Here is a 13,643-nt window from a genome sequence, read left to right on the forward strand (position 1 = left end):
GTCCGTGCTTCCTGCCGGGATGCTGTGGCTGCCACAGGGGCTTTGCAGCCAGAGAGGAAGCAATGCCTTCCTCCACCCTTGGAATTCCCCCCTGGCCTCGTGTGATCCGCTTATTTCAGGGATTTGGGATTGCACTGCACGCTCCTCAGCGTGGGCTTTGCTGTCTGCTTGGCTCCTGGCGCTCCAGCTCTTTCCAAGCTTGGTATTTGGTGCTGGTGCAGGAAAATCTTTCCACCACCTCACCAGGACACTGGGCTGAGCCATACTCCACCCTTGGAAGCACTTTGGAGGAGTTGGTGGCCATGCCCTATTCCCTGCTCCTGGCTACAGGGGCCCAGACAGGGTCCCCACCCACCAGGAAGGGACACAGGCCGCTCTCTGTGCCCCAGCTCTTCCCAGGCAGCGTCTGCCTTTGTCCCAGGGCTGGAAAAGTGTCTGTTGTCCCACTCTAAGGAGCTCTGCAGGCATTTGAGGAGCCTTCAGGGAGGGCCAAGCCCCTGTTCCTCCCCAAGGAAGGGAGAAGGAGTTGATGCTGGTGTGGGAGCATGGGAAAGGCAAGGCATTAAGAGCATGAGAGAGCTTGGGTAGTGCAATTCAGAGAACTCCCAGAGAAAATGAGATGCCTGGGGAGCTGGAATTTAACCCCCTAGCAGGGGAGCTGAAACTGGGGCTCAGCCCTGCTGCCAGCACGTGGCCAAGAGCTGTGTCCCCAGTGCCAGGACAATGACATGAGCTGAGAGGAACAGTGAGGAACAGCTCAAACCCCTGGATACCACCCAGCTCTGTCCCCAGTGCCAGGACAATGACATGGACCTCCTTCAGCAGTGAGGAACAGCTCAAAGCCCTGGATACCACCCAGCTCTAGGTGTTCCACAGGATCAGCCCCGGGATTTCCCCTGGATGCTGCCCCTGGTGCCATCCTTTCCCCCAGAGACAAAACCAAGGATGCTCAAGCAGATGTAAATTTATTTCACAGCCAGGACCCATGCAGGGCTCAGGGAGGACTCAGAGCTGCAGCTCTTGTGCGGGCTCAGCCTCAGTTTTACTTTTCAGCCTCTTCTTTCTGTTCCTCTCCTTCCTCCTCCTCTTCCCGCTGGTGGTGGAGACCGGGGAGGGAGTGGCTGGCACTGGCTGCCTGCCCACTCCCTCCCGTGCTGGGGCATCACTCAGGATGGTGTTGGATGATGGCAGCAGGGCCCAGGGATCAGCAGGGCCAGCAGGATGGCTCCGTGCCCTCTTTTCAGAAGAGCCTTTCTTTTTCAGACCTTTCCCCTTATTCTTCTTATCTTTCTTTCTCTTCCTCTCTTTCTTGCCTGCCTTGGGGGGTGTCCCTGTGTGATGATCCACTGGGAGGGCTCCTCCTCCCCCTGTGCTTGCCCATGGGGGGCTCAGGGGGACTCCCCTGGGCCTGGCTGCCCTGTCGATGAGCTCCCCCCCAAATTCATACAGCACCGGCTCTCGGGGCACCGCCACGGCCACCGTGTTGTACGCCTTGCACCTGCCAAAATCCAGGAGGCACCACAGGGTGGGACAAGCCCCACAGGGCAAGGGGACGGTCCCCAGGGCAGGGGGACACTCACCAGACATAGAGATAGGGCTCCACACACTCCTCCCTGTAGGTGAACTCAAAGCAGGGCACCTGGATGACGTTGAAGAAGGCCTGGCCCACCACGCGCGAGGCCGTGTCGTTCACCCGCCGCAGGCACTCCCTCAACCTGCCCGGGGCACAGCGGGCTCAGGGGGCTGCCAGCCCCCCGGGGGGATGCCAGGGAGCCCTGGGGCACTTTGGGGACGCTCACCTGAGGTCGCAGTCGCAGTGGCTGATGGTGTGCCAGCGCAGGTTGCGGTAGCCGTAGCGGGCGGTGAAGGGGTGGATGACGTGCTGGCAGTGGTCATGCTCCCGGCAGCACCGGTCCGTGTCCCGGTGCTCCCCTGCAGGGAAACGGGGGCTGCAGGCAGGGCTGGGGTTGGGCTAGGCCAGGGCTAGGATCAGGATTGGATTGGGCTGGGGTTGGGCTAGGCCAGGGCTAGGATCAGGACTGATTGGGCTGATGCATGCATGGAATGATGCTGGGGTAGGTAAGGGTGGATGGGTTCAGCTGGATCAGCACTTGGGTGGGGACAAGGCTGGCACTGGGAGGGGGACTGGGCTGTGCCAATACCACACTGGGGATGAGACTGGGGTCCTGGAAAGGGCCACAAGAGGGTTTAGGCTGGGATCAGGATAGCAACAGGGAGTGGAGCAGTATTGGGATGGGCTTTGAATATATACTAAGAAATAAATAAAAGGTGAGTAGTCCATTGGCAAAAGAAGATCTGCACTTGTGAACTGAGTCTTCCTTTCCACTCAGTTTCAGCCATAATTCTTGAGTGCAATGTCAGGATCCACCTCTTTGTTAGGCCAAGTAATTTGCAAAGCACAATTCCTCACTGATTTCCTATCTTAAATAATGAAGGCTTTGTAGGGCCAGAAGAGAGGAGAAGAGTGTGAGAAGGTATTTTCCTAATGGTCAGCCCTACAGAAGAAGTTTGGATCAAAATATTGGTCAGAAAAACAGGAAGAGATGACAAAGCCCTGGGATGGGGACTGGAATGGCAGCAGGATGGACCACAGAGTAGGCTGGGGACAGAGGGTGGATCAAGAGTGGAGCAGCACCAGGAAGAATTGTGATAGGGACTAGGCAGAGGTGAACTGGGATTGGGCTGGTGCTTGGGTGGGGACTGAACTGGGACAGACAGGGATTGAACTAGCATGGGAACAGGGGCTGGAGTAGACCAGTCCATCCAGACCAGTACTGGGGTGGACTGGATTAGGATTGGTGGGGATAGCGATGGGTTGGGGATGGGATGGAGCAGTGGGTTGGGGATGGGATGGGATGGGATGGGATGGGATGGAATTGGAAGGGAGTGGGATGGGATGAGAAGGGATGGGATGAGATGGGATGGGAAGATACATGTAGCAGCATCCCTGCCGCCCTTACCCAGCTGCTCGTAGCTGTCCGCGTTGCTGCCCGCACCGCACCACAGCGTCCCGGGGTAGGTGAGCCCGCGGCGGGCGCGGGGCCGTCCCGGCGAGGCCGCTCCGGGGGCAGGCGGCAGCAGGAGCAGGAGGAGGAAGAGGAGGAGGAGGAGGAGGCGGCAGAGCAGCCCCGGGGCGCACATGGCACCGCGCCGCTCGCCGCCGTGGGGCCGCCTTATAGAGCGGTGCAGCCCGCCCACGCGGGGCGGCCCGGCACGGCTTGGCACGGCCCGGCACCGCGCGGAGGGTCCCGCAGAGCCGGGGTGCTGCCGCCGCTCCCGCAGCCGCCGCACGTCCCGAGCCGGCAGCCCGCGGGGAAGGGGTCACCCCTCCCGGTGGGACCGGCCCCGTTGCTGTGGCAGCCGGTGGGGTGATGTGCCGGGACCGGTAACGAGCCGGCCCCAAACCCCCGCCCCGTGACGCACCGGCCCCCGCGCAGCCCCCGGCCCCGGAGCGGCCCCCGACGGGAGAACGATGCTCCCGGCATCCCTGCGTCCCTGCATCCCTGCGTCCCTGCATCCCTCCCTGAGGATGCTCTGTGCGGCCCCGGATCCCGGCCCACAGATGCTCCTCGCATCCCCTTCCCGCGGTGCTCCCCACATCTCCACATCCCATCCCATGAGTGCGTGCTGCATCCCCATGTCCCAATCCCAGGGACGCTCCCTGTGGCCCCACATCCCATGCCATGGATGTGCCTCCCACAGGACAGCCCAGAGCCCGGTGCCCAGCTGGGCTGGCTGCCCACACCGGCATTCCCAGAGCGCTGCCAGGGCTGTCCCTCCTGGCCAGCTCCTGCCCCCGGAGCCCATTGGCAGTCAGGACACAGCCCTGGCTCGCTGGGATGCTGTGGCAGCCAGTTCTCAGCAGGGCAGGACAGTGCCTGGACACCCCAACGGGGACGTGCGTGGCCTCAAAAAATCCCTGTGCTGCCCAAGATCACCGAAAGCTGCAGGAAATACCCCTGATCATCACCCTGGCTGGCTGACCCCGACATCACAGGGTGCCACCCCAGTGTGCCACCCACGCTGGCACAGGCAGCTGGCGCTGGGGACACCCACATGGGCTGCAAGCGCCACAGCCCCGTTGGTTCCCAGCACAGCCCTGCCTGGCTGGGACAGCAGAGCCAGTGGGGGACATCAGTGGCCCATGGGAAGGGTTCCTGCCTGGCTCTGTCCCAGTGTCCAGCTGGCTGAGGGTGCTGGCCCAGGGCCATAGGGGCTGCCCCCGCTCAGCTGTCGCTGTCTGTGACGCTCCTGTGACGGTCCCGCTCGGCTCAGCCCTGCCACCAGCACCAGGTATGGAGCCAGAACGGGAACCCTGGGCCCTGGGGTGCCACGTGTGGGTGTGGGTGTGGGTGGGGGGCACCAGGCCATGGGGAGGTGGGGAAGTCTCACCCCACTTCGTGCTCAGTGCTTGCAGCGCCTGCAGTCCCCACGCATGGACCTCTGCCACGTCCCTGCCACCCGGGAGAAGGGCTGGTACCTGGCACTGATGGCCCCCAACGTCAAAGGTCCCAACTATGCCTGGCTGGACCCCTCCCGGCTCTACTGCCACCCGCAAGTACCCAGTGCCCGGGGTGGGCTGCACCTCCAGGGGCTGCTGGGGCACCCAGCTGTGGGTGCCCACGGTGGGCTGCCCACACCCAGCCCCTCCACTCTCCCCCCAGGGCTTGCAGGACTGCCTGGCCGACCTGCTGCAGCCCTTCCAGGGAGATGCCATCGACATGGTGGCCGGCATCGACGCCATGGGCTTCATCCTGGGTGAGCAGGGCACGGCTCACAGGCGAGCACAGGGTCTCTGTCCCTTGTCCTGGGGGTCCTGACAGTGCTGTGCCCACCTGCAGGCGCTGCAGCCGCTGCCACCCTGCGGAAAGGCTTCCTGGCCATCCGCAAAGCCGGGCACCTGTGCGTGCAGACAGAGGCTCAGCCCTACAGCGACTACTCGGGCCGACAGAAGCTGATGGAGCTCCGCACCGACGCCATCTCACCGGGTGAGCCAGGGGTGCTGCCCTCCTGGGGGGCTGCAGGGTGGGCACGGGGCACTCATGCGCAGCCTCTCCCCACTCCAGGTCTGCGCATCCTCCTGGTGGACCAGTGGGTTGAGACTGGGGGCACCATGAGAGCGGCCATTGAGCTGGTGGAGCGGCTGGGCGGGGTCGTGGCAGGTAGGAGAGGGTGCACCCATGGGTGCAGTGGGACCGCCACTCCCACAGGCTGTGGTGGGCAGTGCTGAGCCCTCGTGTGTCCCCACAGGGGTTGCTGCCATCTGCATGGAGAACAGCGAGGGAGGGAAGTGGATCCAGGAGCGCTACAAGTGCTCCCACTGTGTCCCCCCCCGCCTGCAGCCCCACTTCGACCAGCACCAGTTGGGCTGGGAGTGATGTGGAAGTGTCACCTCGTGTGTCCTCCTGAGAGAGACACATCCCCCCTGGCTCTACAGGACAGGGATGCTCCTCGGTGGAAAAGGAACTCGTCCTCAGTGGCAGCCATCCATCCTCCTGCTTGCCTGTGAGCCTGGAGGCTGCACCAGGGACAGGGAGACCCACAGCCAGCCCCAGCCCCCAGCCCCACGCCTTTCTTACAAAGCATAAAAAAGATTTTATTAAGATAAAAGGGAGCCTGAGGACATCTCCCCCTGCGAGCAGTACCTGGGTTTGCATAGCTACAGGAGCCACATGGGTGCTCCTGCCCGCCCCAGCCAGGGGTGCCCAGGCAGGCCAGGGGTGCCCAGGCAGGCCAGGGGCCGGGAGGGGCTGGGGGTGGCAGGGACGTCTCCTCGGGGCCGGCCGGGGTCGCCCCTCTTTGGTCCAGAGGTGTGAGCACGGAGGGGGCTGGGGCTGTCCCCTCACTGGCAGCACTTGGGTTTCTTGCGGGGCGTTGACAGGTACAGGTCGCTCTCCTTGCTGCTGATCCCTGAGGGACGGAGGGAGGAGGGAGGGAGGGTGGGTGTGTGTGTGGGGGGACAAGGGGGACACCCGGGCGGGGCTGGCCGGGGCTACTCACGCACGGTGTCGCCGATCCTGCGGGCGCCGCTGCCGCGCTCCAGCTCGGCCAGCACGCTGCTCTCAAAGGTCAGCGCCGCCACTCGGAAGAAGAAATCCCGCACGTTCTCCCCTGCCCCACGGGAAGAAGAGACCCCCTGAGTGCCCCCCGTCCTGGCTGATGTGGGGTCTGCAGCCTCCCACCCAGCTGGGACTCACCAGTGAGTGAGGACACAGCCCAGTACTCTGCCTGCATCTCCTGGGCCACCTTGAGAGCATCCTTCTCCATCAGGCTGTACTGTGCTGGGGTCTGCCAACCAGGCCGGGCACGGGTGGGTGACAGGGACAGCCAGGGCACGGTTTGCCCGCAGGGAGGGGGACACACTCACGCTCAGATCCTTCTTGGAGCCCACCAGAAAGAGGATCACGTTGGATGGGTCGTTCTCCTTCAGGGCATCAGCCAGCCACTGCCTGTGGAGCCACTGTCACTAGCTGGTGGCCAGCACTGCTCACACAGCACAGCAGCCCCACAGCCCCTCTCTGTCCCCCACTCTCATCCCTGGCCCTTCCTCTGGGCCATGTGTCACCTACCGTGTGTGCTCCAGGGACCCCACGTCGTTGACATCGAAGACAATCACGATGGCTGGGGAGGAAGGAGGGTGAGATGGGGACAGGGACGGGGACAGTGGGGTGGGCAGCTGGGCTGCAGGGGGAGCTCACCCTGTGCTCCCCGGTAGTAGGTGGAGGCGATGCACTTGAAACGCTCCTGGCCGGCCGTGTCCCACCTGGGGGGGTGTGGGAGGTGAGGGGGGGTTGCAGGGGTGTGTGGGGAGGGGACTGGCACCTACTCACAGCTGCAGGCTGAAGGGCACCCCCAGCACCTCAAACCGCTCCATCTCGAAATCCACCCCGATGGTCGCCTTGTAGTTCTTATCAAAAGTGTCCTTGCAAAACCTGGGGGGGAGGCAGGGGGTATCAACATCCCCTGACCCCGTGGGGACTCAGTGCCCCCCGCCCCGGGAGTGCCCAGCACCAGAGCTGGGCTCAGCCCAAGGTGCTGTTGCCCTTTGGGGGAGAGGGGTCACTTCCCCCCTCTCCATCCCCCTCCGAGCCTCCCCGGGGCTCCCGTTACCGATTGATCAGGCACGTCTTCCCCACCGAGAGGTCGCCCACCACGATAATCTTGGAGATCTTGAACCTGCAGCGAGGGGGACGCGAGGCTCAGCAGGGTGGGGAGCACAGCCGGGCTGTCCCCGAGGGTTTTGGGCTGGTCCCATCCCATCCCCGCCCGGCCCCTCGTGTCCGCAGCGCTCCGCTTCCTGGCTCTCCGCGGTTCATCCGGGACCCCCGAGCTCCCCCGCTGTACCCTCGGTGTCCCCCGGTGTCCCCCCCGTGGTTCATCCCGAACCCCCGAGCTCCCCCGATGTCCCCCCCGCTCCGTATCCCGGCCCCTCCGCGGTTCATCTCGCATCCCCGGTGTCCCCCCCGCCGCTCATCCCGGATCCCCGCTCCCGCCCCGCGCTCCCCCCGTGTCCCCCCCGCTCCGCATTCCAGCGCCGTGACGCAGGGCTCGGCACCGGGCAGCGCCGGCAGCCACGCGGCGCCCACGCCGGGGACCCCCGCCCGCGGCTGGCGGCACCGAGGGTCCCTTGTCATCCCCCCAGCCCGACAGCGGGGACCCCAAACCCCGCGGGACAGACCCCACGGTGCCCGTCCGCTGCTCCTGGCAGGCGCCGGCCACCGTGGGGTGGAAGGCGGGGCGGGTGTGCAGGGCGGCCTCCTTGCGAAAACACTGCGAGGGGACAAAGAGGGACAGCGGGGTGAGCACGGGGCTCGGCCGGGTCACCCCCGGGCTGGCGGGTCCCCCTGCTCACCGCGGGCAGGTCGGCGATGACCCTGTCCCTGCGGACCGGGGCCAGCACGTTCATGGTCCGTGGGTGGCCGGGGCAGCGGGGACGGGATGAGGGTCAGGTGGGGTCTGGGGACACAGACAGCAAGGGGTGGTCATATCCCCATGTCACAGTTGTCGCCGTGAACAGCATTGTGGATCATGGTTGTCGCCGTGCCCCCAGGTGGGGCTGTCCCCTTATCCCAACAGTGTCCACTTTTCCCTTGTCCCTGTGTCCTGATTCCCCACGTCACCAAGGATGGCTGTCCCCACATCTCTGCCACCTCGAGGTCCCTGCCTGTGGCTGTCCTCACACCCTGGGGCACAGCTGTCCCCGTGTCCCAGCCATCCCCACATCCCCAGTGTGCCACCCCAGGGTGTCACTGTCCCCCTGCCCCAGGCGTGGCTGTCCCACACCCGTGTCCCAGTTGTCCCCGTGTCCCGCCACCCTCACATTCCTGCACACCCGGGTACCACTGTCCCCGCGATCCATCCATCCATCCCCGTGTCCCAGCTGTCCCCACGGCCACCCCAGGGTATGGCTGTCCCTGCCCCGCAATCTGTCTGTCCCCAAGTGCCACCCAGCCCCATCCCCGTGTCCCACCGCTCCCCGCGTGTCCCCCCCGTCCCGCGTCCGCCGTGCACAGATCCCGCTGTCCCCTCTCCTCATCCCAGTCCAAGATCAAGCTCTCCCCGCCTCGTCCCTGTCCCCACGGCGAGGGAATGAAGCGGGCTGTCCCCGTTACCGCCAACCTCCCAGCGCCGGTAGCGGTGCTCGGTGCTTCACGCCCAGTCCCGGAGTAACCGGCGTCCTGGCCCCTCCCACGCCCCCGAACGGGGGCGTGGGAGGGGCCAGGACGCCGGTTACTCCGGGACTGGGCCATTGAGCTGCTACTACCGCGGCGGGACCCCGGTAATGCCCCGCCACCCAGGGGCTCACCCCGGTCCCGCACCGCCACGACGGCGGGGAGGGACAGCAGCGTGCCAGACTACAACTCCCATGACGCCCTACGGAGCGCGGGACAGCGCTGCGCGTGCGCGCAGGAGTCCGTTAGCGAGTACTACCACTACCGGCATGCTCCGAAGATGTCGTGAGAGTTGGGCCGGAGGGGTGGTGGCGATTCCCTTGCTCCCGCGAGATTTGGGGGTATAAGCCCGTGCTGCGCGGAGCAGGAGACCCCTTTCGGCTTCCGCCTGGCCAAGATGGCGCCCAAGGCGAAGAAGGAGGGTGAGGGCGCGGGGCGCCGGGTCCGCGTTGGGGTCCCCGGGTGGCGTGTGGGATCCCACGGGGTGTTGGTGTATGTGGGTGGGAGCCGGGCTGAGCGAAGCGGGGAGTGGCGCAGAGTTCCAGCGCTGCGTTCAGCGCGGGCACGTGGAGGTGGTGGGAGAGGCCTGCCAGGTTGTCTGAGGGAGGCGGGGGATGTTCCCATCTCGGTGCTAGGAATCCTGCGCGGGCAGGGAATAAGTGCCTTTTCCCGCACGGAAACGGGAGACTTCTAACACAGTTGGGCGTTTTGGGGGCTTCTCTTGGTTGGATGAGGGAGCGCGGGCCGCTGGGTGAGGTGCTGCTCGCTGACCCGGGGAAGCCATGCCTGGCCGGGGAGCGCACCCCGGCCCTGCAGATCCGTGTGGCGCTGACTGAGCTCTCCTCACAGCTGTGCCTCCGAAGACAGAGGCTAAGGCAAAGGCGCTGAAGGCCAAGAAGGCCGTCCTGAAGGGGGTTCACAGCCACAAGAAGAAGAAGATCCGCACGTCACCCACATTCCGCAGGCCCAAGACGCTGCGGCTGCGGAGGCAGCCCAAATACCCCCGGAAGAGCGCCCCACGGAGAAACAAGTGCGTGTGCTGGGGGGGCTCTGCCCTGCTGGGGGGTTTGGGAGGTGGGAGCAACCCCGTGAATGGGCTGCTGTGGGGACCTGGTGGTTTGGGATGCAGGTGATGATTTTATGCGACCAAAGCCTGAGAGTTTGTGATTATAACCTTAGGTGACTGATGCACCCCAGAAAAAGCCCCTGAAATTCAGAGGAGCACCTGCCACTCGTCTGTTAATCATAGTACCTCTCTTGCAGGCTGGACCATTATGCCATTATCAAGTTCCCTCTGACCACAGAATCAGCGATGAAGAAGATTGAGGATAACAACACTCTGGTGTTCATCGTGGATGTCAAGGCAAACAAGCACCAGATCAAACAGGCTGTCAAGAAGCTGTATGATATCGATGTGGCCAAAGTCAACACGTTGATCAGGTGAGAATGGGGAGGAGAACAGGTCCCTGGTGGGTGTGAGGTGCTTCATTTTAGCAGAAAATGGGAATACATGTGTGAGATTCAGCAGATGTGGGACAAAGCTCCACAGCTAAGTGCAGCTTTGGACTGAGCACATCTTGGTGGAAGTGGGAAATGTTGGCTGAGCAGAGGGTTGGTTTCCTCAGGGAGCTCTTTGCCTCTTCAAGGAGCACTTCTGACACCCAGGGAGTCCTGTGCAAATGATGTAAACTTCAATTTCACTGAGTAATGTGATGTTTCCAAAGGAACCACTGATGCACACGGGGGTTGCAGGAGTGTGGAGCAGGGGGAGGAGTTGTCTCTGTCCTGATGCCTCCTGTTCCTCTCTAGGCCTGATGGAGAGAAGAAGGCTTACGTCCGACTGGCTCCTGATTATGATGCACTGGATGTGGCCAACAAGGTGAGATGTCTTTGAAACTTGGAAGCTTTTTTTGCACCTTGTCCCGTGTCTCCACTGATTGTTCTTCCTGAGCTTCTTCATGAGGTACTCATGTGGTGGCACTTGTGTGGCCCTGTAGCCAGACAGGATCTGAGTGCTGAGGAGCCACGTTCTCAGTCAGTTCAGTCCCCAAGGTGATTGAGGTAGGCAGGAGGCAGAGGTGGTCCAGAGTGGAGTAGGGGAATGTACAGCACAAGGATCACTGTGGGATAAGTGTACAAAGTGGATGTGTGGAGCTCTTGGGCAGGTCTGGGAGGAGGAAGCCTTGGAGGACAGGAATCCTGGGGAGATGCAGTGATGTCTGTGGTGGAGGCTCTGCCTTTCTGCCACCATAACATCTGTTTTAACATCCTTTGCTTCTTTCCAGATTGGAATCATCTAAACTGCATCTGCCGAGGACTGTACAGACTAATAAACATTGTGACACCACTGAGGGCTCTTGTGTTTTGTGACAGCACAGCCCCTGTGAGAGAGAGAGGGCACCCAGCAAACTGCTGGGCCTTCACTTCTTTAAAGGGGCTCCTCCTTCCCTTCCTGGCAGTGGGTGGGCAGAGCTGACTGCTGCACCAGAGGGTTGTGCAGGGGCACTGCTGCCCTACTCAGAGGTGTCTGGGATCCTGTCAGCATGAGGTGACACCTAAATCTCAAATATCTCTACATTTACCCCCAGGCCTCCTGTGTCTTGTGTTTTCTTGCACAGGGTAATTGGGATGTGTTTGTGATCAGTGTTTTGTGTGTCCTTTGTCGCTTCCTTGTGGAGCACAGCACAGCTGGCCACAACAAAAACCTGTCAGTGGCTCTGATGTGGCACAGGTGACCTGTCACACCATTTCCCCAGCGTATCAGCTCTCTGCTTATGCTGCAGGTTCACATGGAACCCTCCTGCTAATCCAGCAGTGGAGGCTTTGTGGGTTTTTCTGGCACAGTCTCCACTCCATGTGCTTGCAGCGTGTGAGTTTCCCTCTTGCTGTTCCTCATGGGGTTCACTGTCCTCAGGGTTGTTTCCAAATGCTGCTGTTCCTGCCTTTGCAACGTTTGGCTCTAAGTCTCTAGGTGAAACCAGATTTTAGAGTGTTTGGAGTCAGGAGAACTGGAGCACTGGGTGAGCAGGGAGTGGGGGAGTTATGGAAAAGTCTGCAGGGTACTTGAGCTTAAGTACATACTTAGACTTGACTGAGAAAGATGATGAAAGCCCTGACCAAATATTGATTGGGGTAATTGGGCTCTTGAATGGTGGGACACTGAGTTCCTCCAGGCCTCTTGTGGAGGGTGGCAGATTCCCAGGACAGTGGGGGATGGAAAGCAGGAGCTGCTCTCAGGATTCAGGTGGAGCTTTGTGCTGGGCTGTGTGGCCCTGGCTTGACACCCCTCACTTGGGCTTGGGGGAGGTGGGCAGGAGGTGCTCCCTGCCTGCTGTAAGGGGTTAAAAACTGCCTGGAGGGAGGAGTGCTGCTTCCCTGGCACCACCAACCCAGCTTCTTCCCTGTGGATGCATAGCAGCAGGGTCCCCTGACCCCCAGGCCACCGTTTTACACATAGTAAGAAAGATGTGGGAGAAGTTGCCACTTTTGTAGCAAAGCTGCTGTCAGTGCTGGGCAAGGATTGGCTCTGGAGAGCCTGGATGTGCTGCAGCCAGAGGCTGTTAGGGATTCCACATCAGCATGACTTGCAGTCAGCCCTGGCCTTAGCTCATCTCAGCCCAGTGGTGCTGCCCTGGTACTTCACTTGCCTCTTGCTCCTGGCTGCCAGCCTGCCTGATCCACAGCTGCACTGCTGGGGGAGGCTCCTGCTGGAAGCCAGGAGGGGAACAGTAGGGAGCTGCCTCCTTTGGGAAGCTTTGTCATGCCTGGCCTTCCACACTGGTTTAAGGACAGCGGATGTGTGAACTGGTCTGAGCCTGTGACCTGCTGGTACAGAGCTGTGTCTGCTTCAAGTGGAGAGACAAGGGGGAATGTGCAGCAATAGGGGTGAGGGGAAGATTAATGTTTGAGCTTAGTTGTGATTGCAGATGCAGTCATTTAAACTGCAGAGGCCACAAGGCTTCAGCTGCAGCTGGAAGATGCACACATAGCTGTTGGGATGTGCTGCTGAAAGCAAGGCTGGGCCCTGCCAGGGCTGCTGAGCTCTGCTTTGAGCGAGGAGGGACAAGGAGCAGGTTTGGAGCTGGCATCGATCCCTGCCCACACTGTCCCAGCTATCACATCTCTGTTCCAGCTGCCAGCCTCTTCCTGGCACTGTGTCAGTGCACACCAGGGAGTCCCACCAGGATCCATCCACATCCTGTGGGGTGTTTCCCAGCTCTCTGGTGGAAAGGTGATCCCCCACTGCCTCCCCTTAACCACTGGCTCATTTCAGCTGCAATTTCTGTCTCTGCCTGAGCCGGGCAGGTGCTGGGGTGGGTGGGACACATCGTGCCCGGAGCAGGGGCTGGGCAGGAGTGCCTCTGAGCCCTGCTGCTAACACTGATCCTGGAGCTGTTAGCATCAGCAGGATGTGCCTCTCTGGTGCTCCGCAGGACCGGCTGGGCCAGTTCTGGCCCCACTCTCCCAGGGAGCTGAACCCCCATTCTGCTCTCACTGCTCTGGGAGAGCTGCTGGAACCGTCCTGGTCCTGTGGCTGCAGGATAGGGCCCAGCACGCTCACAGGGCTGCAGCTGCACTGCACCAGTGAAGACTGCTCCAGGGGGATGCAAGCATGCAATAATCTTCCAGGAAGAGCCCTTGGCCTCACATGGCTTTTCCATGCCAGCTCCACTTCACGTGGCTGCTGGGTGAGTCACACAGCCCAGCCAGGCTCCTCACCATCAGGCTGGAGACAGGCAGGTCAGGCACTGCCACAAGGCTCAGTACCTCTCCTGGTTCCCTTCAACTGTCCCTTGCACAGCCCTGGGTCTCTGGAAGAGCAGAGGAATGAGGAAGAAGAGGGGAACCCATCCACACAAGAAACAGAGTTGTGCTCAAGGCTCAACCGGGTTGGCAGGACCCAGCAGGCTGAAAGGTCCCTAGAACAAAGCCAGCAGCAGAAATGTGCCC

The 13,643-nt window shown here is 62.1% G+C and overlaps 4 protein-coding genes and 2 non-coding genes across 6 annotated transcripts; 4 read left to right on the top strand and 2 right to left on the bottom strand.

Annotated features, from left to right (window-relative positions):
- Positions 1 to 946: 946 nt before the first annotated feature.
- Positions 947 to 3,291, bottom strand: PROCA1 (protein interacting with cyclin A1). Its single transcript, XM_036395116.2, has 4 exons — positions 2,982 to 3,291; positions 1,800 to 1,932; positions 1,581 to 1,715; positions 947 to 1,498 (listed from the first exon to the last, which is right to left on the bottom strand). Exons 1-4 carry the CDS (start codon positions 3,160 to 3,162, stop codon positions 1,006 to 1,008), a joined length of 942 nt encoding a protein of 313 aa, XP_036251009.1. The 5' UTR covers positions 3,163 to 3,291; the 3' UTR covers positions 947 to 1,005.
- A 941-nt stretch (positions 3,292 to 4,232) lies between these two features.
- Positions 4,233 to 5,631, top strand: LOC118694375 (adenine phosphoribosyltransferase-like). The gene is made up of 6 exons (XM_036395418.2): positions 4,233 to 4,314; positions 4,430 to 4,579; positions 4,686 to 4,779; positions 4,863 to 5,009; positions 5,088 to 5,183; positions 5,272 to 5,631. Exons 2-6 carry the CDS (start codon positions 4,457 to 4,459, stop codon positions 5,397 to 5,399), a joined length of 588 nt encoding a protein of 195 aa, XP_036251311.1. The 5' UTR covers positions 4,233 to 4,314; positions 4,430 to 4,456; the 3' UTR covers positions 5,400 to 5,631.
- A 25-nt stretch (positions 5,632 to 5,656) lies between these two features.
- On the bottom strand, positions 5,657 to 8,215 carry RAB34 (RAB34, member RAS oncogene family). Its single transcript, XM_036395416.2, has 10 exons — positions 7,874 to 8,215; positions 7,700 to 7,791; positions 7,132 to 7,197; positions 6,852 to 6,953; positions 6,720 to 6,784; positions 6,591 to 6,642; positions 6,389 to 6,470; positions 6,219 to 6,309; positions 6,022 to 6,132; positions 5,657 to 5,931 (listed from the first exon to the last, which is right to left on the bottom strand). The coding sequence occupies exons 1-10, from the start codon at positions 7,925 to 7,927 to the stop codon at positions 5,864 to 5,866; spliced, it is 783 nt and encodes a 260-aa protein (XP_036251309.1). The 5' UTR covers positions 7,928 to 8,215; the 3' UTR covers positions 5,657 to 5,863.
- An 827-nt stretch (positions 8,216 to 9,042) lies between these two features.
- Positions 9,043 to 11,040, top strand: RPL23A (ribosomal protein L23a). The gene is made up of 5 exons (XM_036395348.2): positions 9,043 to 9,115; positions 9,543 to 9,723; positions 9,957 to 10,133; positions 10,503 to 10,572; positions 10,979 to 11,040. Exons 1-5 carry the CDS (start codon positions 9,091 to 9,093, stop codon positions 10,991 to 10,993), a joined length of 468 nt encoding a protein of 155 aa, XP_036251241.1. The 5' UTR covers positions 9,043 to 9,090; the 3' UTR covers positions 10,994 to 11,040.
- LOC118694396 (small nucleolar RNA Z17) lies at positions 9,816 to 9,886 on the top strand. The gene has a single exon (XR_004981423.1). It is a non-coding gene; the product is annotated as a small nucleolar RNA Z17 (small nucleolar RNA).
- Positions 10,367 to 10,432, top strand: LOC118694395 (small nucleolar RNA SNORD42). The gene has a single exon (XR_004981422.1). It is a non-coding gene; the product is annotated as a small nucleolar RNA SNORD42 (small nucleolar RNA).
- Positions 11,041 to 13,643: the final 2,603 nt, after the last annotated feature.

The sequence above is a fragment of the Molothrus ater genome, chromosome 21 (assembly GCF_012460135.2).
Source record: "Molothrus ater isolate BHLD 08-10-18 breed brown headed cowbird chromosome 21, BPBGC_Mater_1.1, whole genome shotgun sequence".
Taxonomy (NCBI): Eukaryota; Metazoa; Chordata; class Aves; order Passeriformes; family Icteridae; genus Molothrus; species Molothrus ater.